At 32.5% G+C, this 24,167-nt stretch overlaps 3 protein-coding genes across 3 annotated transcripts; 2 read left to right on the forward strand and 1 right to left on the reverse strand.

The window, feature by feature from the left end:
• Positions 1–4,560: 4,560 nt before the first annotated feature.
• On the reverse strand, positions 4,561–6,645 carry LOC100571868. Its single transcript, XM_003243853.4, has 4 exons — positions 5,635–6,645; positions 5,153–5,289; positions 5,010–5,093; positions 4,561–4,945 (listed from the first exon to the last, which is right to left on the reverse strand). The coding sequence occupies exons 1-4, from the start codon at positions 6,528–6,530 to the stop codon at positions 4,707–4,709; spliced, it is 1,356 nt and encodes a 451-aa protein (XP_003243901.1). The 5' UTR covers positions 6,531–6,645; the 3' UTR covers positions 4,561–4,706.
• Positions 6,646–8,364: 1,719 nt separating this feature from the next.
• LOC100159527 (pupal cuticle protein 27) lies at positions 8,365–11,355 on the forward strand. The gene is made up of 2 exons (XM_001948849.5): positions 8,365–8,520; positions 10,518–11,355. Exons 1-2 carry the CDS (start codon positions 8,494–8,496, stop codon positions 11,193–11,195), a joined length of 705 nt encoding a protein of 234 aa, XP_001948884.1. The 5' UTR covers positions 8,365–8,493; the 3' UTR covers positions 11,196–11,355.
• A 1,022-nt stretch (positions 11,356–12,377) lies between these two features.
• On the forward strand, positions 12,378–17,384 carry LOC100161568 (pollen-specific leucine-rich repeat extensin-like protein 1). Its single transcript, NM_001326635.1, is given in 3 exon segments — positions 12,378–12,426; positions 13,376–13,500; positions 16,385–17,384. Coding segments are annotated over 3 exon segments (1,041 nt in total). The 5' UTR covers positions 12,378–12,405; the 3' UTR covers positions 17,280–17,384.
• The last annotated feature ends 6,783 nt before the right edge of the window (positions 17,385–24,167 follow it).

The raw sequence follows: 24,167 nt of genomic DNA on the forward strand, positions 1-24,167 counted from the left end.
AAAAAAGCATTAAAATACTTTTATTCGAATACTTTACAAGACTGCTATTATTGTAATAAGTATAGGTACGTACGACTTGGAACTCCATTTTATTACCACCCTGATATTGCCGAGAGTATCATCGGTTCTAATATTATCGGCTCGTCCGTATATAGTTAAATTCGCACTCGGTCACGTTAAGATCGATCGATCGTAAATCGCAGATCGCGTTTTTTAGCACTCGAAAAGCGACAAAAACTAAATAAAAATAAATAAATAATCAGCATAATTCGCAAAATCACTTAACTCCAAAAATGTGATTTGGAGATTATTAAATATTAAAATAAGAAAAAAAGACGCAACGTTTAAAACCATTCTCGTTTCAATCCGATAATTATTTATTCCATGAAACAGCTGTTAAAAGGTAAATAAAACGAAATAGAAAATGTCGTAACTTTTTTTTTGAAGAATTTAAAATTATAATACTTTATAGTTTATAATATACTTTATAATTATCAAAGAGATAAACATAAAAATATTATAAATAATTTAGAGAATTATTTTAAGTCTTAAATATATATTTTTTTAAAAGCACCATTCTATGTCTCTAACCACACTCTCCACTCTGACCTAAAAATACCATCCGTCTCCGAACTAGCCAAAACTCACTACAAACGTTTCAATAGCCGCCTAGCCCACCATAAGAATCCGCTAATCTCCAATCTTTCATCTGCTTCTATCCCAGGTAGTCCAGTCAAAAGACTTAAAAGACAGTGGTGTCGTGACCTGCTAGCCTAATTTAGTCCTTCTTATGTCGTAGTACCTCCGCTGGGAGGCCTCTACACTCAGTCTAATCTGTCGTTATTTATTTTTATTTTATTTTATTTTTATTTAATTCATCAATTGTTCTTATTGTTCTATTTTAGTAACAGATTGAATAAAAATCTTTTAATAACAAAAAAAAAAAAATATATATTTTTTAAATTAATGAGACGTTTTTCCTTTCTTCTGAAAACTAATCAGTTAAGTGATTTGCGAATTTAGCCGACTATATTTTATAGAGTATAATATTATTTAGCTTCTGGATGAAATGTTTCGTGCCTATTCTTTCTACGTACGACTTGGAATTAAATTATATTACTACCCTGGTCCTTGAAATTGTCAAGAGTGTCATCGGTTCCATAATATCGGCTCGTCCGTATATGGTTAAAATCGCACCCAGTCACGACGCTAAGATCGATCGATCATAAGTTACAGATAGTGTTTTTTAGTACTCGAAAAGCGACAAAAAATAAATAATATAGCATATGATTTTATTTGACGTTTGGGTAAAATGTTTCGTGCATATTCTTTCGATTGTCGTCTGCCTTCATAGGTCATAATTCATTGTGTTGTGATGATCGGTTGTTAAGAAGACGTTCCTTAGGGTCCTCGCCATCTTTAACCGACCAAAGTTGTCACACTTGACCCAAATCTGGCATTCCTCTGGACCGGGCTCTAATGCGCGTAAATCCGATTGTATTCCCGAGTGGCACAGACCATATTGGCCTCAAATACAGATAAACTGAAGTGGCCATACGTCAAAACTATACAGCGTGTAACCGTATTATATATAAATTATAATATCGTCGCCTAAGAACCATCATGGCCAATCTCATTTTCCCAACTTTTCAGAGTGAACAAAAAACTGTTTTTTGTTAGGAATTTTGAATGTTGGTATACTTTTTGACATTAATTAACTCTAAAACGTTTCATCTTATTGACAATAATAATTATAATATTAGTAATACTAATTTCATCGAGTTGTTGGCTGCTGACGGCTCTCTATTATTGGTGGTAGTTCCGAAATTTTTAGATTGGCCATGATAACATAACATACCACTGACAACAATTTTAGATAGGCCATGATACCACCTATGATACCACTAATAAAAATGTTAGATAGGCCATGATGACATTTGGAATTTTCACAGCGAACCCAACGGGCAAACATCAAAACTAATCACTTGGTTTCACACGTCTCGAAAATACGAATCTATTAATATGTAAAACGCATATTTGAATTTTATAAGATTGGCCATGATGGTTCTTAGGCGACGATATATGATATTCTTCACACAATGGCATAATACGTCAATTAAAAATTATTGTACCTCTCAATATTTGAACTGCGACAATGGTTATAGTACGATATCGTTTTTCTTAAAAATTTTTTTTAAAATCTTCGATTCAAATAAATCGCTGTATAATCAACCCGCGATTTCCGTCTGTTTTGATTAAGTTGATATTGATGGGCATCGTATTCCTAAAAAAATCATAGATTTAATCGATAATATAATGCAAACGTCTACCTATTTAACAGATTTTAATATTTGTGTAAAATATTTTCTTAATCTTAAAATAGTTTTTGAAAGTCACTTTTGATTTGAAACAGCTCAGTGGAAACTACAAACAGTCATAACTGATTTGTACAATTTTAAGTTTTTAGTCGATCAGTCAAAGTCAACTGAGTGCCGATGCATTTGACAACCTAAAACTACATTTGTTCCCAGAGGCGATATATCGTTAAATAAAAATTGTATTACTATTCAATTGAGTCGGGAAAACTTTTATAATATTGTTAAAATTAAAATTTTAAATTCTCTACGAAAATTTCAAAAGTTGAATATTAATTTACCGTCAAGAGTCTATTTATGTATTTCAGAATGTATCGAATCCCATAAAGAATTAAATATAGTTTGTTTTTACACGAAAGATATTTTATTTATTATACATTTTACACGATTTGTGAAAATTATTTAATTTAATTTAATCAAATTTAAACAAAGTGTGCATACATCTATGTATAAAAAACGTACTCGACATTGTTATAAATATTTTAATCCAACACTGTACGAATGGATTAAGGCTTAGTTCAGCAGTTAGATTCTAACCGGTGGTTCTTAACCTGTGGTCCTCGGCCCCCTGGGGGTCCGCGATACTCATATCGGGGGTCCGCGGCAGTTTTAACACATAACATACGTCAACAAGTGACATGAATGCATTATTACAATATTGTTGGATTATTATTATTTTTTTTCTTCATATATATAATAAGTGGATTCTATACCAAATAATTGTATTATTAATATTTATTAAATAATCAGTTTTTCTTGTTCGTACGAAATGTACACGCATACAGCACTGTACTCCACAGTCTTATATTTAGGTACTGCGACTAAGTGCAGTTGATCGATCGTATTCCAATTATAGTTTTATTTAACATTTTTATAAAAAAATAATTGTAATATTTAATAATTATAAATGTGTATGTTTTTTTAAGTCTACTTAGGTAATTTGTTTTATAAAATAATTATTATAATTTTGGTTATGATAACATGAGATGTTTTGTAAAAAAAAAAGGTATTCGAAAAAAATTTGGTAAGGGGGTCCGCGATTTCTAGATATCTTTCATCGGGGGTCCGTGATCTACAAAAGGTTAAGAACCACTGGATTAAGCCATGTGCAACTGCTGTCATGCCAATGATGATGTTCACAGATAAATGTTTATTTTCACACCTATTATTCAAATACAATTTAATTTAACGTACAAAGTGAAATTTCAAGAATGAAATAGGAAAATGTATATAGAACAATGAATATTTTTGAATTTTACAAAAGATATGCACATTAATTTTAAATATTTTACTACTGTACAGGTATTACGTTTTAAATATTTGTCAAAAGCAAATATTAATAGTAAGTCACGTAATATAATAATAATATCATGACGTAACGGTATTTATTATAACAATTTTAAATTTAATAAAATCTTTGCTCTCAATATTAATTGTGTTCGTTTTGTTTTGAACGACGTTTGGAATCTGATTGCGCCGACATGAAAATGTATGCTCAACACATAATCTTGATAAATTAACTTCAGTTATAATTTTTGTAAAGCGTTGTTAAAGTAAGCAATCGAATAACAAAAATCTATTAAATCTTAACATTAGAGTGTTGAAAGACCATCGCTCTGAATCATCGCATTATTGACTAGACATTCCAGTGCCATTATTCAGTATTGTAATAATTCATTGTAGTTATACCGATATCATAAATAATTTTGCAAATCATGAAATGTATTACAACCAATAACTGATATCGAACCGAATCCGTGTTCAATTTATTTAATATTTTTCTTCTCTTATAATCATCAGTCGTACAAATAAATTTATAAATTGTATTAAAGTTTAATTGTTATACTGCTACAGTTCAGAAAACAAAGATCAAACCTTAAGACTTTTATAATAAATTAATATGTTCAATAACACAGTTTAAAAATGAAAACAATACTATTTTACGGGCTAATAACCTCCGATGATGAAAGACCATTTGAAGTATTTTTAAGCATTAAAAAAAAACCTTAATTTTATATAGGTGTGAGGTACGCCTTAAACTTTTATTAGTACCAACTCAAACTATATACTTGTTAAAATATAATATATTCTTGATTCATACATGTTTTAAAATCTTGTGATTCGGTCTGTGCTTTTAAATTAAAGTGTAAGCCGTTTTTCAAAAAGTTTAGATTGCTCAAGTATATAACGTTGTAGTAGCTACCATGCTGGTACATATTATATTTATATATTTAATTAAAAGATTATGACAGTCTGACGTTACTGTGTGTATAATTAGAATGTAGAAATTTGTTCGCGCGGCCTTAAAAGTTTTATGTTAATTGTTTCATATTAAAAACTTGACACGGACTCTTCTTCGGTTTGGTTTTCATCTCTGATATCAGCTTGAATCAACAACCATTCACCTAAGTATTTGAACGAGTTCTGGCGGTGTCTCTTTGACACGATGTACAAACCCTCAACCAAAAGTGTTCCCAGCGATGCTTTGGTCTCTTCGAATATCCGATCCATAGCTTCTATAAATTCTGACTCATCGTTAGTCATTTGCTTTTCAGTCATGTAGTTACCAGCTAGATAATTCACAACTGCGATAAACATTTGTTAATACTAACAATATGAGAGTGTAATACGTACGTGATTTGTTTTGACGAATGATTCGAGTCATGACATCAGTATTTAATGACCCCGTGGGCGTCAGATCAACAATTTCAGAACCGTCTAAAATACCATATAAAATTTATGAACTGTACAAATATTGAAATGTTGTAATGAGTTACGGCTGTCAGTGAAATCATCAAAATTAAAATATCGCATCAAAGCCTCGTTGTCAAGTGTTTCTTCGGATGACAAGTTGGGGATGGACATCACGGAGTTCGGTGAAGTTTCACAAAATTCTTCTTCTTCACAACATTCCCTGTATCCGAATAAAATTAAATCGTATTATTATGTTTGAGAATGGCTATCATACATACGAGATTGAAATTTACCCCCACTAAAATAATTTAATACTCATATTAAATTAAATAATATTATGAATTATCCATCCCTCAGAACTAATTTAAGATCAAATATAAATCAGAGAAAAACTAATAAAATATTACCAATTGAATAAATAAAAATAATAGGTACTAATTATAATAATAATAATAATAATAATAGGTAAAATAATACCGACCCATTATAAATATGATATTATATTATTATTATTATTATTATAAATACTATAATATTGTAAAACATAATATTATTGCATTTATACCTATAAGAATAGCATTCACACTCGACGTCAATTTGACATTCATATACATCGTCCTCATGAGAAACATCGTAGCTCTTATCAGCTACTTCGTTTAATGCTTTGTCTGACACTTCGACATTAGGGGTTATATACGATGGCTGTGATTCAAAATTATTAGCTATGATATCGTCTTCAGGTGTTTCAAAAGACATATTAATATCATATTCGTGCTCATTTTTACTATTATAACTGTCCAGCTCAAATGATTTTATACTGTTTCGATTCTCTACGATGCTTTCATTTATGCTTTCTTGCAAAATGTTTTCCAATTCTTTCTCTTCTGTGTCTGCAAACTGTTGGACGCTATGAAACGATTCGTTAGGAAGGTACTGCGTGGTTTGTTTTTCTTCGACGTGATCGATTTCTTCGGTTTCTTGGTCGGTACTTTCTTGTATGACATCGAGATATTCCATCGACTCTGCTTCGTTATAAATCCTACTCAATTCCTTTTCCACCTCTGTATGAATCAACGGAATGTTATCGTCGTTAACCATCGAGTTTACTATGGAATTAGTCGATTTAGGAAATGATTTTCCCGACCATTCCGGTGATGTAAATATTTTCATTATTTCCAAGTCCTGTCGCGAACGATTTCCATTGTTTTCGATATTCCTGTATTCTTTTTTCTTTGTTATTTCTTCGGAATTTTGTGCTGAAATTGTAGCAGACATAATCTTTTTGTGCTCTTTAGTACTTAATTCTTTGTAATCGTTTGGTTCTCCCTTCAAACCCAACGTCGAGTAGTGTACGCTTTTGTTGATTTTTTTTTTACTCGAACGATCGCGTTCGATATTATTTTCTGGATTTGATAATGAAGATTTATACAATAGCTGTTTTAGTATTGTTTTTTGGGACATGGTTTTGTTTCAATCACAAATTTTATCTCAAAAAAATATACAGAAAACAGAGCTGAAAATAGAGTGTTCAATATAAATACGAGAGTATCCTAGCAATATATGTTGCTTATTAGTTTTTAGTATTACGTATAAATAGTTTTAATCACCATAATATTATACTGTCGTGTTTTTTCTCTGACACGAACAAATACTTTCAGGTTGATTATCATTCATTGGACGTATGTAAGTCCATCGCGTATGAGGTTTGCATTCGATATTATTTTAATGCATTTCTTTCATCAAAAAAGTGAAAGTTATATAAGCATATATACACATTTTGGATATAAATGTATTATATGGATGTATAAATCCTACATGTGTAAATTCACATATTATGACGTATAAATTATTGTTACCTTAAGCTCGGGACATATTGCGCCATCCGGAGAGTCAAAAAGTTTAAAATCATAATATTATATAAGTTATAGGTACTGAAATACAATATCGAAACGATTTGATAAAAATAAATAGTATGGGATATCTACAACACCTGCAGCTTGTAACGAAATATATTATAATATCGATATTGATATTTCAAAACAACTATTTTACACTGTATAATAATTTATAATTTAAATATGATAAACTAAAAACTAGACATTTCCTGTATGCCTTAATCAGTTTTGAAATCCAATCATTTTTAGCTACAATTTTCAACAAAATTTGCGTTACATTATAATTGGAGTTAATAATAATATACATAAAAAAAACCCCTAGACAATAACCTTGATTATTGTCATAAATACAATTTAATATAATATAATATAACAAAAGTATGAAATAGTTTAATTCATCAATCATCATTAATGTACACGAAAAGTGTACATACATAATAGATAGGGAAAATGGTAAATGTATTAGACCATATATTATTATCTTCATAGTGGTTTTCTGTAAAATATTTAAGTTGAAAATAAAAACCATTTCGGTTTAAAAGTTTACGTGCCAGAATAAAATTCAATTCCATTATTGTTTTAAAGTTATTCTTATTGTAATAAAATATATTTTAATGTTATATAATTGAGTTAATTCGTTGAGTATGAGAAAATTAGTACTTGACGTAATTATAGAATTTGTGGTTGCATTGAAATAACATTTTTTATTCATGAAAGTAAATTATTTTAATTTCCAAAAAAAAAAAATAGGTACCAAGGTTTTTTCTTTAGACAATTTTGTATTAAATGTATAACTGTCAACTTTGAGTAAACATATTTAAATGTATTTGTATAAGCCAAATTAATATTTTTATTTGTGAACTCATTTAAAACGAATGCTGCTCGGATCCAAAGATTTCGAAGAAGTCGTTTTTAATATTTATTTATGCCGTGGAAACTGTTCACGACTTATATTATAATTTATTATATTATTAAATACTTTGTCGGTAGTATAATTATGGAAAAATATAATATATATATCGAGGAAGCGTTAAAAACGGTGTGCACCCGACAACTCTCCATCGGGCGCGTTATATTATAGTCATTATTTATTTTATATTCGTTTTGCAGTGGAATACCTATATTATTCGAAACAGAATCTTTGTGCTCGCATACCTCCATTATAAATAGTGCAAGTAATGTATAGTGATACAAATAATTATTAATTATATAACACTCGCATTCCTGGTGTAGGTACATTTGTTTTTAATTCGCTCAAGGCTAAGTACGTAAACCCGAGTAGGTATAGATTAATGAAATACCTCCCTCGTGTGTGTCTACGCGCTACGTAATGAACAAAAAAAATAATAATAAAAAACGAGTTGGTGTTCGATCGGTAGAGGTCGTATCATATTTTTTTATTGCGATGGACAATGGGTGGAGAAAACGTACGGTGGCTATTTAACCACGAATCGATTCCGTTCCATTGCCGATGAAGACGTTCAACTTGGTCGTACGCACATCAAAAATATAGAGACACGACCACAACCATGATGAACCACTTCAGAGTATTCACTGTGAGTATATATAATATATTAATATTTAAGACCACGGGTACCCGCGGATTATACCTACGATTAATGGAACGATTTTATTGCTTTTTAAAAATATGATTTATTAAAAATAACGAAAAAATCAATTCAAATCTGGTCTCATTTAAAATACCAATATGTATATCCAACGAACACTTTTTTTTTTTAGTACACCTTGTGTCAAGGCTTTTAAACTTTCCTCGCATCGAAGGTTACTTATACTACACATGAATATTTTTAGTGGCTCTTAATATTATTATGTATTATTCATATTAAATCTCTGCGGTACCTATTTATTGTTCTCAGTCCTCAGACGTCCTCAGACGTTGTTAATATATATATAATATAAATACATTTTCGTTATGAATAAAATATAACGAACAAGTGATCGTTATAATATTTGGTATAATACCTTTCAATATTATAATATTCGACGGTTTTTTTTCTTGCATATGTAGAATTTTTATTCAATTTCTGTAGATTATAAATATTTAAGCACAAACGATATAAGTACCTATAATATTTAAGTAGGTACGAGTAGTTTACTTATTATGCACCAATATACAATGTTATGGAGCGTACAAAAATAATATCAATGATATTTTTTCGACGACTAAAACTATCGATTTATTATTTTTTTTGCGATATTTTTACATCGGTCGTTGGAGACGTGAATAGACAGATGGGACCTAACACAGACGACACTTCGATCGTCGTAGGCCTCTTTTTGATAAACCTAAGCACCGCATTCGCAGTGTCTAGTTTTCGTCATTTTTCGTATTACACACACGTTTCAGCTCAGAACAAAAACAAGCGTGATGAGCTTCACCTTTTTTTTTTTGTTCATAAACAATAATGATCTTACACATAACAATATTTCTGTCCATCAAATACCGACGTAGTAACTCTCATATGAGTCCACAACTGCATTAAAAAAATTATTCTCACGACCAATGAAAAACGCCTAAGCTTTAATCAACTTTTCAAAATGTTATTTATGTTTTAAAAATAAAATTTCACCAAATTGTAGGATAATATTTTGTCATCAATCAAAACAATCATGTGAATACCGACACAAAAAAGTCGTTGCCAACTATTATGATCATAGCCAATATAATAAAAATTAAATTCTATATTAAAAATAAAATTTTTCCTGGATTTTAACTCATGATATATACTTTAAAGTTTAATTATACAATCAAAATAATTTATATTTTATAGTGCATTTCAAATCACTTTTGATGTTTAATATAGCTATGGAATTTTATGCCTAACATAATCATAATAGCATAAATTATGGCAATAAATAAAATGTAAAAATAAAATATTAATATTGTAGGAAATAAATGAATAGAGTTATATGAGAGGAATAAAAAAATTAGCCACCCCCCTTTGAAATCAGCCACCCGGAGCTGGTGTTTACCTGAATGCAGCGCTGATTATGATTACGAACTCGTACTAACAACCCCCATAGCGAATTTCGTATTGCACACACGAAAATAGGACCTGCAGCACATGCACAACCGCGGTTACCTCGTTACCGCCATATTTCAAGTGGTTTTAATTTGTTGTAATAAATAGTTCTCGAGTCTCGCGTGGGTATCGCGACGGGGCTCTTTGTCGTTATTATACATGTCTCGACAATATACTGCACAAATAATAAATACGAACAAACTATTTCTAACAAGAATTTTTTTTTTATGGTGAGGATTTTATTTAGTTTTGATTTTTATTTTACATTTACTTTATATACGGATAAACATGAATACATTAAAAATGATGACCGTGAAAACTATTCTCGTATTCGCCTAATTTGGCCCTCCAAAAATATCGATTAGAGATCGCCGCCGATATACCTACGCATAGTAGTCGCACCCACATTATGGGGCTGTTGATTTTTTCACCGTTCTATAACCACCCCACGCGTATCACCACCCACACTACACCCATTTCACATGTTGATTTTGATTTTTGTGTTTCAGGCACTGGCGGCATTCTGCGCATGCGGCGCCCTGGCCGCCCCGGCCGGACAACACCACACGGTGGTTCCGATCCTGAAACAGGTGAACCGACAGAACGAGGACGGTTCGTACAGCTACGGTTACGAGAACGCCGACGGAACTTACAAGATCGAGACCAAGTACCCGTCCGGTGAGGTGTACGGCAAGTATGGTTACGTGGACGAGACCGGCAAATTGCGGACGGTCGAGTACGGCGCGTCGGCTCGCGGCTTCGAGCCGGTCGGCACCGACATCACCGTGCCGCCACCTGTTCTGGGCGTCGACTCCAACGACCTGCACAGGGACCAATCTGCGCGGTCACAAGACGACTACGACGACGGACAGTACCGTGAGGACCCGAGCGTGTACTACAAGACGTCGTCGTCGTCATCGTCGGACGGCCACCACCAGCAGCTGAGCCACCACCAGCAACAGCAACAGCACCACCAGCAGCAACTGCAGCACCACCAGCAGCAGCAGCAACAGCAACTGCGATCCCTGCAGCAGCAGGCGCCCGTCGCGGTCAGACAGCAGCAGTGGTTCTCCGCAGGCCCGCAACAGAAGATCCGGTCCGACTCCGATCAGTTCCAGGCCCATCCTGCCGTGCACAACTTCGATCCCGCATCCGGATCGTTCTCCATCTCGTACACGGGAAAGTGACTACTCGGTCACCGTCGATCGTCGCGATGACGTCGAATAGATAGTATCATAATATTGTACTTATTACTATTATTATTTCTTGTACGATTTTTTTCCCTTTATTATTATTATATTATAAGTTTTTTTTATATAAATCAATAAAAAAAAATATGTTGCCTTATTTGCTCGTCATATATATTTACGGTATGTCGATCGTTTTATCGTTCGCATATCATTATGGTAACCCATCCACCTAAACCACGGTATATCCGCGGCTGTTTATTATCACGTAGATACTATTATTACTATTACCACGACGTCGACATGGTGCGTAATATTACGCAACGATAAAAATGATTAAAAGCCCGAGCCCGTGCTACGCTGCACCGTGGCGTGTTCGGTGGTGTACGTCTTGACACGTAGGCACAAACACAATGTCGGTAATGTGCGTTACCGACGAGTCGAATAATATTAATTTTTTTTAAATAAAGTATAACGTACTCTACGTACTCTGCGGTGGTGTGTACCCGACTTAACACATTCCCGAAATCCTGCTCAGACGATCGTAATGCGCTCGCTCGCCCGACCAGGAACTGACGCGTTAAAGGCGTAGTCGATTTTCGAACAGTTTTGTCGTTGCCTTGGTAAACCTTGTTCGGCGAATTAAAAATACCAATATGATAAAATATGCGAAAAAAAATTATCTCTAACCACATGAACCGAATGCCATTTCCCCAGGGCGTGTTTCGGCCTTGAAACGAAAGCGCGGACAACACCCATCCTTGACATTCGCCTCGAACGATCCAAAACTCCATATGATGTATTATGGTATATTATAATATTATTATTACTATACATATCATCATCATCATCATTATCATTATAAACGGTCGGAGACGTCAAATATCCCATTTAAATGTATTTTTTCTTAATCGACGGATTTTAAGCGGCAATCATATTATTATAATAGTGCTGTTAAATTATTTTTGCATTAAACGGCGTATAGGTATAAAGTCGTTCCCGGAGGAGACGAAAACAACTCGTTTGGTTGGGGGGTTGCAGCGGTGAAAGGCGAAAAATAAAAAAAAAACCACCACATAATACGACGACGTCGGTCGTCGGCCTTGGCGTCACCCTTTCGTGCCCGTGGAGGGGCTTCGTGTTTTTAAGACCTTTTAAGTGTTGATACTATATTTATTTGTCAGTTTATTGTCAGAGAACAACCAGAACCATGATGCTAGTCAGATCAGTGGTAAGTACAATATGCCAACTTATTATTTCACTGTGTACTGCAAATACCGCGTAATATATTATAATTTATATTTATACATAACATACATAATATATAACTTCTTTCTATACGTATTGATTTTATTTTTGACATTGCTATATTATCTAAATTTAATAATATTGAAATATAGGAACTTTAGGTGGTAACCGCAAATCATAGCAGCTACTGGTTTCGTTTATTCTTTTCGACGCAATGAATAAACATCTAATCCCATTAACATTATTTTTTATTTGTAGTTTTGATATTTTTATATACTAGATATTGTATACAAAGTTTTTTCCATATACCCTCCGGCGGGGCATGTTATGGTGCACGAAACGGTTTTACTAATATTCCAGTTTACGCTTATATACCTTTTATCTCGTGTATGCACTATGGATTCGTATCAGGAAAAAGAAAAACCAACACCCATAGCGGGACGTGATTCAAAACGAAATCGCAAAACTCTATCGCATCAAATAATAATTATCTAATATATTATCGAGAGACCTACTGAAAACACTATCGGAAGAGTCATCGCTGCTATAGTTTGCGGTTTCTATATTATATTATACCTATGTTTCCGACACGCGTTGCATTTGACAAAAAGCGTCCTAAGGCCCTGGTCGTGGGTTATCCACCTCGGTAGTCATTGTTTTGAAAATCCCAGCGGTGTGTGACCTCGCCATCGTCCGATTCTCACGATCAGACAATTGTGAAATTAATCAACAGGTGTGTGCACGCGCGCGGGAGGTCCGACCTGGCGCCTGACACCGACTGCAGCCGCAGCGTACTATGATAATAATAATATTATTATAATATAATATAGATGAGCCGGCGCATCCTTTTGTGTATCGGAAATAATTAACGCGCACTTGCTATATTATAGTTTTTTTTTTTTAAACACAAATTTTTCTCGTTCGACTTTCAGATTATTGTGCTGTTGGGCTTGTGTACGTGCTACGGTCAAAATGCCGAAGACTACAACGATCAATCGGCGGTAGTGTCGGCGCGAAAAAGTCAAGCTGATGTATCTATACTCAAACAGATCCACAGGTAATCGCGTGTGCTTGACATAATATATTATTAAAGAATAATATAATATAAATTAACGTTTGCGAGCGCGTTGAAGTTCTTTAAAATTAAGTACCTATGAAGGAATAGCGTACAACTCAAAAGTAAAACGTGCGGCGATACTCAATTATTCTTACCATTGTGTAATAATATTATATATATATCAATGAAAATAATAATATTTGGAACTAACACACGCAGTTTATTATGTAGGCAATAGCACTATATAGGAACACGTTTCCCGCGTAGCTTACGTATTATTCATTTGGTGTGAAAGAAGACAAATTATAATTATTTAACGTTTTTCGACGATTTTTCTCTTTCAACAATCACATTTTTTTATACATATTATATTTTACTCGTTGGCTATTACGAGGTATAAAACAATTGTATACATAATAATAATAGTTTTTATCCGGTGTAAATGAGCTGAGTTTTAATTGTTAATAAACTATGTATTTTTAGAAAACTACGAACGCGATATCGAATAGACTGAATCTTTTTCAGTATGATAAAATAATTGTCTACTTTTGTAAATATTTCAAAATTCAAATACTATAATAATACTTGGCTTAAAATTATATACTATTAATTAACTAAATATCTACTATACATTATGTCGGCTATGTATATGACAGTAAACGAAGGCGGTTTAATAGATATTCGTGTTTTTCATAATAATTTCTACAAAAATAATAAGTAGTTTATATTATTTATAATAAAGTAAAAGGTTTAAAAATCTTTAATATACTGTCGATAGATTACATAAATTAATATAATTTTTAACCTTGTATTTAATTTAATGGTGCAGTACAACTTTTATAGCTCTACAAGGTGATAACTTATTACTACCTACCTACTATTTGCATACATCATTATTTATTTCACTTTAAACAGTCTAATAACTATTTTTAAACATATATATATATAGGATAAAATGTATATATATAGGACGTTCATTATACAAAATAATTTGCTTATACTTATTTATTACATAATAATTAGTTTAACTTAGTTTAGTTTTCTGAACGGAGCGGAAATCGTGAGTTTTCGTTTACGGCAATAATTCACGACTAGTTTATTTTTGGATAAGTAATTAAGATGACAACATCGTTGATTATTAAAGTGCACATTTACCACGAAATAGGTTTTTTTATTTTCAAAAAAACACTTTGCTAAAAATCTACTCAAATAACGAATACATTTTCAGATCCCAACTTTTTTTTGTTCATTGAGGTCAAGTTTATAGAAATATTTTAGATGAATATTAATCCTCATAATTTATATAGTATTAAATAATAATAACACTCTAGGCAATTACGTTTTATCAAAATCTAAATTACTAAATATTATATGATCCAGGTATTCGTATTCAGAATATCCATATTTACCACATAATTTTCAGTTTAAAATAATATTGTATTAAACAAAGTTAATCTTCCAATGTGACAAAAAATATAATAATAATATTAGGTACAATACTGCAATCATATCCATCGTACGACACAATACTCTGAAATATTGTGTAATAGTAATATTATCGATCCTAGATTGTTAATCTATTATAGTTCTAATTACAAACATTTTACAGGAGTTCATGAAATAGTTAATGTCCATAGTAGTTTTCTGTCTAGACGGTTTTGAAGAGTCGAATTCACAGAGCGTACAACAATAAGGGCAAACAAATCAAATCACCGAAAACCAAATATTTTTGGTCTTTATCATTATATTTTATAATAATACTGTCATCATTCCTCGACGTTTATAACCGAGGTTAAATGCGCCGTAATAATAATCTGTTTATTCGTCGTGCTCGTTGTATCGTAAAGAAAATAATAATATTATTATTGCATAAATACATTTTTCTTCTTGAGATTTACGATCGTATTATTATTGTAAAGTACAACGCGTCCTGCTTACAGGACGATAAAATAATATTATTATTTTGTTAATGTTTATACATACAATGTATGTATATTATATTTATATCCGAAATCACTAGAGACTAATTTTTGATTTTCATCCGATTTTCCGTCAATACGATCGTTAAAAACGACGACGTCAAGTCTTGTGATCTAAATAAGATTAATAACCTATTAACCTTTCAAAACCGTCACTGTATGTAAATACCATAGAGTAATATTTATTATTATTATCATTATTATAATTATATTACTCTATGATATATACACACTCGACATTCGCGAAAAGACGCAACACAAAAACGAATCTCACACGTCCGTACACGAAACGTTTTAAAACGTTTCCTGTACGGAAATCATAAGTCATAACCCAGCTGGGAATTTCAGAACAATGCGATTTTTATGTAAAAGTTATGGGACGAGCGGCGGCGGTCGTAGGTAGGTATACAAAGTTTCACCGCACACGCAAATATTGCTGCAAACACGTAATAGCAATAATACTAATATTATGAAGATGATAATACAATAAATTTATAATTATTATGTCATGTGTTTTTCTGTCTAATTGTACGATCTCCACAAGATTTACTCACCAGACTAAATTATAATTATGTATTATAGTAGGTAGATATGTAGTTATAGTACTCCCCCAAAAAAATAGAAATTTTTATTTTCGAACCTAGGTTTAGCTAGATAGTGGTATTTGTTTTTGATTCAAGCGAGAACAAGGGGCTATAAGTACAGTTCTTCAATTCCCACATCGACCCTACATCATGATAGAACACCTAAGTATTAAGACCGGTAAGAAGTCCACCTAATCGTACAAGTGGTGGACAAAACTCAAAAAATATCAATCCTAATAAAAAATCTAAAATTCCGAATTTAACCCGTAATTCCGTAGAAACCGATCAACATCCAATAATTTTGTTTTTTATGCTTGGCAGACACAACGAAGACGGATCGTACACTTACGGGTATGAAGGATCGGACGGATCGTTCAAGATCGAAACCAAGACGGTGACAGGTGAAGTGAGCGGCAAATATGGTTACGTGGACGACTCGGGCAAGTTACGCGTCGTCGAGTACGGTGCCAACAAGTACGGATTCCAGCCGTCGGGTGAGGGCATAACCGTACCATCGCCCACGCTGGTGGAGTTGCGACCAGAAGAGGACGAAGAAGACGAGGAACCCGCTGCACCGGTGCCGGTCAAGAGACCATCGCCCGCGAAACCCACGAAACCATTGTTCCGGAACAACAACAACAACAACAACAACAGACCCGAATCTGACGCCGGATTCGTGCGGCCACAACAACCATCAATGAAGGTTCAGCCGATATCGGTCGCTTCCGATTTTGACGACGGTGAATGGACCGCACAGCCAGCGAGCCGACCGCAACAGCCCGCACCGTCTAACCGGCCGACGCCACGTCTGAACAAGCCACCTCCACCGGTGTCCGGTTCATTCAGGGCCGTTCCGGTAGAGGAGCCATCGGACTCAGGTCCGTCCGCGTCATTCGAGTCCGTCCAGGACTTTGGCGGTAGGCGGCCGACCGGAAATGGACGTGCGGTCCACGCCTCCTCCTCCGTCGATCACTCGTACCAGACGTTCGAGGAACACCAAGAACCGATGACAGAACCACCGACGTTTTACCAGCCGGTTGCCAAACCCGTGGCCAAGCGCACCAGGCCCGCAGCCGCTCAGCTGTCCACCAACTACCGCACGGCGCCCAGACAGATGCGCACCAGTGGCCTTCTCGACCAACTGGCCGAACAGTACGCGCTGCCCGAATCCCGGTCACCCGTGGCCCACGACTTTTCGTTCGGATCGGACTCTTGAGTGTCACGGATATCCGTTTAGTTAGGCTTGTGTAAATATTCTTGTATTATATTTAATATGACTTTTTTTTTTATTATTGAAAATAAACGACGTTTTTAAGTATAATTTTTATAATGATTTGCGGGTGTATGACTTTTGGGTCTGAAAAAGACGATACAACGAAAAATGGCCAAGTCCTATTATCACCGTGGATTGACACTCAGCGTGACGATTCAAAGGAATATATAATTACATTATTTACGTTTTAAATAATATAAATTCAACCGCAGAATAATGTGCATAAGTTTGCCAAACAATGTACAGTATAATATATAGGTTGTACGTTAATAAATGTAATATGAAAAATCGACTCGTAAAAGCTATGTATATAATTGTATTAAAAATTATATAATATCATTATATTATGATGACTACATAACGATAATGTTATTACTTATTACCTTTAAAGTTACTATGGCATTGTCTTCTTTAAAAAAGTTATTCTAATACTCTGAATACTCACTACATAGTAATCAATAGTTTTAACGTGCAAGTTGAACGTATTTACTGTGTGCTTAATTAAACTTACTTATTAATACTACAATTGTGCAGTGCACAATGCACATTAAGTCATTAATGAATAATATAATATAATATAATATAACAATGATTTGTAGTTGGGTAATATTAAATTAAGGTATTGTCAATTTACAATGATCGTTTATTATAGTACAAAATACAAATCCATTGTTGTAATATTGTTTTTAACTCTGTGCTTATTTAGAACTAAATTTGTAAAAAAGTATTTATATAAACCATATTATTATAGTCAGCGTTGTTAATACTGTCGTAAATCGCGGTCCGTTTACCATTTAAATTATCCTATCTTATCACATATAGATATATATACAATATTAATTATTATATTCACTCTGGACTTTGTTTCAGTGGTAGTTGGAAATGACTGATGGAATCCAGTGTCTGAACTAGTGTTGCATTACTGCACAATCCGTCCTAAGCTGTGGATTGAAATGTGTAGGTACTTGAATTGCCTCCGAAAACACACAGAGGAAATTCAAATAAAAAAATTTAATTTACCTAGATTTGGAGGCAATTCAAGAGGACCAAAAAATATCATCCGGATTCCGGACATCCCAACCTCACCGTTGGTGCGAGTCGGGTATGAAATAAATTAAACAATTTTATTTTTATTTCTATTAAATGTTTTATTTATTTACACATTATACGATATTATTATATAATGTTTAATGTGGACATGTGGTTATTTCTATATAGCAATGGTTGGTAGTAATTTTCCGATATTGGAACCTGAAAATGGTTTTTGCACTATAATATAATGACGTATATAATATTATTTATGTTACGATAATAATAGAACTATATTTCTTGGACCTCCCTTGAAAAAATCTTGGTTAATTAACGACAAGCAATCAACTAGGAGGTACCCATATAGGTTCCAGAATTAATTCCAAACCGTTGAGCTTGGTTTTAAATTTTTAATTATAAACTACATAATTTTAAACTACGAATGGAATGACTAAACGTGTATGGTATATACTACGTAAATAATTATTATAATATTATTAATTATTATACTTCGAAGAATTAATACGTTGGATAATGAACGATTTTAAATATGTCACGCAATTGACAATTGATTTTTATTAGTTTAATAACGACAGTATGTCTATACAAGTTACATAAGAGTGTTATACAAAACAATTTATTCTATAATTACAATACAATAATATTATATTATTGTTCTTGAGGTTGGACTAGAATCCGCCCGGCTGGAAATAAATTATAATAAATTGGGAAGAAAATATCATGGATTGTTAGATGAAAGGGAATCCACGAGAGTACACTGAAACCGCGGAAAAAGACAGCTAGAGAGTAACATAATATTTGAATGTTCATAAAATTTAATTAAAAAATTATTAAAATTTGTTGATAGCAACATTGCTATAGTACGGTAGGTATAACAATTATTATTATTAAATTGCTTGGATAAAAAGTATCTGGTCATTTTTCGTCAATTAAAACAATGATTATGTGGGTATTAAGTATTAACTAATTAATAATAATAATTTGAAAAACTGTATCCCATTTAAAGGACTCGTTTGAATTTTGCACGCTTCTACTATTATATTTTTATTTATCGCTATTATTACAATGGATATAGGCATATATAGCCATTATTCCATATAGGTAAGTCGTAAATGCACATAATTATACAGGTACGATAAACGCTTTACGGTAAATACAATATACAATGAATGATGAATGACATAGTCGTAAGATTACAGTTGTTAATTTTGTACAATATAATATGGTACATAGATAATGCACCTGCACACATATTTTTCGTAATATTCATAATAATTATCATATTAACCTCAAACATATTATATTGTACTTGCGTAATACACCTTTGTCCAATAACAAAGTAATAATCATATAAATTACATATATTACCATTTTACAACGTAAAAATTTTATTATTATATTGTTATTCACATTTAATAAGACGTGTGCATATTTTTTACTCTTACTCATAAAATCTTTTTTGTTTTCCATGAAATTAATAAATGTTTTAACATATTCAAATGGAGATCATGTGAAAATTCTAGTAAAATATTTCCATGTCAAAAGCAACACAATAATAATAATAATAATATGATAATGCGTGATAACAATACAATTTTACACTATGTATTTTATTATAATTATTATTTATTTCTCTTTCGCTATACCTAATTGCGAAGGATCTTAATCTCATAATTTGATTTACTTAATTAAAAACGGGTTTTTCAATTACCTGCCAGCTTTACGAGAAATTTTAAATTAGAAAAATTAAAAATGTGCTATCAAATAATTGCCGTAGGTAAATATGAAATAATAATATAAAAATAATAAACACAATTTGTAGTAATTTGTGTGTGTTATACTTCAAAAATAGTTTTCAGTTTTCAAATAATTTCAGTGGTAAATGGCAAATCACAAATGTAGGTATGTGGATTGGCATAAAATTACTTCTAAATAATCTTTGTAAATATTATATGTACCTATTAATAGTTATTAGGTAGGTCGAAACATTTGAAACTATCCATCTCAAAATTGATATAATATCTGCAATATTATGTAATGTGCTCAGGTACATTTGTTTAAAATAGATATTTTTTTTTAAAATTATCTAGACATACTATACGTCATATTATTTGTAAAATTTATTTTTAAAAGTTGAATAACAACAAATATTGAATGAATATCATATTACGATCCATTGATGCGCAAAGTAATTGAGAAAAAATAAGAAAATTAGTAAAAAATAATAAATATCATATTCAAATTAGTTTGTATGTCAGGTTTTTAATTAGTTTTTAGTTTTTTTAATCTCAAATTATTAACTATTAACCTAATTATAATTAAAAGCTTTAGTCGTTATTACTTTCCTCTTAGTATTACGTTTTTATTTTTTTTTAAACATCGTATTTACTTTTATTATACACATTTATGAGCAAATCATAATATAATATATTTCATTTTTAATTATAGATTATAAACAGTATATTTACGCACACCAACTCATCCTTGAAAGAAATAACTGCAGAAATCTCATGTACATTTTAATCTATAAACCTGGCTTTTCTATTAACATTAATGGAACTGTTTGTTGGTAAATAATTATTAGCATCATGGTTATCTATTGTTCTCGACTAGCCTTAGTTTAACGTGACCGCTAATAAAACGTCAAGTAAATAAAATTAAAATATAAAAATAATAATACTTTTTAAAACTCTGTTTTTATGGATATAATATATGAACATAATATTATTATTATAAATTAAAAATTGTATAATTTATATTAGAACATGAAATAGTATTATCATTATTGTTGTCGATACGTTAATCCACACATTTCGTACATAAAATATATTGTACGTTTTAGTAGGTAAATATATTAATTAAATTATACGTTTTCACGCCACGTCCACGTATGCAGACTGCAATAGTGAAATATTATATTCGGCAACGGAATTTTTAAATAAACGAAACAATAATTCATGTGGTAATATATAGTATCGGTGTGTGTGTGTGTGTGTGTGTGTGTGTGTGTGTGTGTGTGTGTGTGTGTGTGTGTGTGTGTGTGTGTGTGTGTGTGTGTGTGTGTGTGTGTGTGTGTGTGTGTGTGTGTGTGTGTGTGTGTGTGTGCGCGCGCGCATGCGTACGAAATGGTCTGTATAATGATAAATTATAATAATAATATGCGTATAATAGTCATGTGTGTTATAGCAATAATTATTATTAATAATAATTAAAACGAAGCGATCGTCGTCGAGTGAAAATTATTATAATATAAGACATAGGTATAAACCTGGATATCTCAGCTAGCGTTGCCCGTATCAAAGATGAGTTTTTTTTATATGGAAAAAAAATACCTACATTTCTACCAATTTGCTGCTATACTACTATTATACTATAATATATATGTAACCAATTCTCAACCATTTACCATTTATATAGGTACATAAATCTCGTGAAAAAAGGCTTTTCAGTTTTTCCCAAGTTTTCCGGACAACTTTTCCAATTTTTTTCCCACAATACAACCTCATTGGGACTAAACAAACGAAAAAAAAAAGCCAAACCTAGACTAGCCGTTCTCAAACGATGCGGTTACCGATGGACGACAGCGTTTAATTTTTACTACACGCGCATCATATTATGACCCGCAGTACTGTGCGCACACAAACACATGTTTTCACGGCGACTTTTATATTATTTCAATAATTATTAGTTAATACATTGTTGCGAGCGATTTCGATTCGGAACGCCTGGAATCGGCGAGATACCGCAGCAAATTCGACTCGCAATCGATACGAACGGCGTACTACAATTTATAATTATTATTACACGGCGACTGAATATTATGTTTGATTATCGGGACGAGTTTTTGTCGCGGTCTCTGACCTCTCGTGTCCACATAATAATGTACTTATTATATCATACCGCGTTAAACAATGTGCGCGATTCGACAAATATTATTGCCCAACGGTTTGTAACGATATGCCACTAAATCGCTATTTGTTCGCCGTACAATGGTATTATATTTCAATACACTTTTCCTACTCGTAATATGATTTTCCTCGTTTTCGGAATCACTATAATATTTTCGATATATCATATAATATTTCAAGCCCACGATTTTGTCATCGGTTAACTGCATCTATTAACCACTTAATCACGTGATGTTCAAGCCGTCGTTGTTATCTAAACATTGTAATATTATTATCATTGTAGGCACCCATCAAGTTCAAATACTCAGATATTATAATAAACTTTGACTTTTAGATGTTACGACAATTTATTTTGAAGAAAATAAAAAAAATTCTAGTTTTCAAGTTTTTTGTGTTTTTGCGACTCGACTATAATGTTGTAAATCCAATTAAGCTACAAAGAGAGGAAGGGTGAATGCCCCCGTGAAATTTTATTCCCCCCCCCCCGACAAATACAACTGTCAACGAAATGTATTTATTAAACGTACAATATTACAATCTTCAATCAGTGTTGTATACATACTAATTGGCACTGTCACGGTTCTAAAGTATAAACGCGATCATTATGTGCAATGAATCGAATTATGTCAATACTTTGAAATCGGATGGACACACAATGTTAAAAAGATGCACCTCAGTAGTTCATCGGAGAGGCAATCGATTTTTATGCAAGAAAATAATTTGTTAGGTAAAAATATAATCAATAATAATAATATGTTTCTAATTTGTATAAAATAAATAATATTTTTTAAATAAAATATTATGACATATTTTATGTATCAAAACGTAGGTACTGAATTATAGTAATATTGCAATAAATGGTTGATATCATAATTCATAACACTAAAATGTATGACCGATGAAAAAACAAATCAAGCCCACTATAAAAAAAAAATATTATCTGGATTGGTGTGTGGTGTGTACAATAATATTCGTTATTAATATTAATAATAATATATAGGCTAATAATTTTACCCTGCAGATTTGGACGGCCAAAGCTCCTGCAACGTCGTATCGTTGTGAAATATTATTACCGACGACTCGACTTGCGTTTTTCCCTCCGACTATCAATGTGCGTGTGAGATGAATGAAACATTATAATATATTATTATTATCGCGTATATGTCGTGGTGCAATACAGTTCGAAAACGGCGCTCGATCGGTGAAAACCGAAACAATGCGAACATTAACCATTCCGGCCCCGCTGCAATCGTGATGTCTAAACCACCTGATGAAATCGCGACCGCGGTCGTGTCCAAAGTCACCCATCATCAGTATTCCAAAGCGGTATTGATGATGATTATTATTATTGTTATTATTATTATAATATAATTATGATTAGCGACGACCATACAGTGCGTTCGCGTGTTTGCCTGAGAAAATTGTGGCGAAGTTCAAGGCCGCCAATTGGCACCGACGACGACGGTGCGCAGGCGATTGTTGCTCACCGGATCTCGGCTTCGCTTTTTTTTTAGAAATCGGTTTGAATTTCTTGGATACGTTTTGCCGTGAGTAATTCCTACGCACGAGATGTCAGTCAAATAGCGATCGAGCCGAACCCAAAACTGTGTGGAGAATAACCATTTTTATATAGTTACAACAAACGCACGATATAATATAATTTAGTTATGGGTATAGGTATCTACTTTACCGCCTTTTCAATTATATTCATGTACACGTATTTCAAAATAATCGTAAGTATAGTTTACACTAACGTGGTCGACACGCTGATAATTTAATATTCCAACCAATTTGTATTGAGATATCTACCGATTGAATTCATCGTGCTTGAGTAAAGGTTAAAAAAAATATCTAACTTCAATAGGTATAATAA

This window comes from Acyrthosiphon pisum, chromosome A2 (assembly GCF_005508785.2).
Source record: "Acyrthosiphon pisum isolate AL4f chromosome A2, pea_aphid_22Mar2018_4r6ur, whole genome shotgun sequence".
Classification (NCBI taxonomy): Eukaryota; Metazoa; Arthropoda; class Insecta; order Hemiptera; family Aphididae; genus Acyrthosiphon; species Acyrthosiphon pisum.

What these genes read in the sequence shown, in the direction of transcription:
- LOC100571868 (XM_003243853.4), bottom strand. Translation starts at nt 6,530, where the DNA reads ATGTCCCAAAAAACAATACTAAAACAGCTATTGTATAAATCTTCATTA. An exon ending in TGATGATTTCACTGACAGCC is followed by an intron (nt 5,094 to 5,152) that starts GTAACTCATTAC and finishes ATGGTATTTTAG; the next exon opens with ACGGTTCTGAAATTGTTGAT. An exon ending in CATTCGTCAAAACAAATCAC is followed by an intron (nt 4,946 to 5,009) that starts GTACGTATTACA and finishes TGAATTATCTAG; the next exon opens with CTGGTAACTACATGACTGAA.
- LOC100159527 (XM_001948849.5), top strand. Translation starts at nt 8,494, where the DNA reads ATGATGAACCACTTCAGAGTATTCACT. An exon ending in ACCACTTCAGAGTATTCACT is followed by an intron (nt 8,521 to 10,517) that starts GTGAGTATATAT and finishes TTTGTGTTTCAG; the next exon opens with GCACTGGCGGCATTCTGCGC.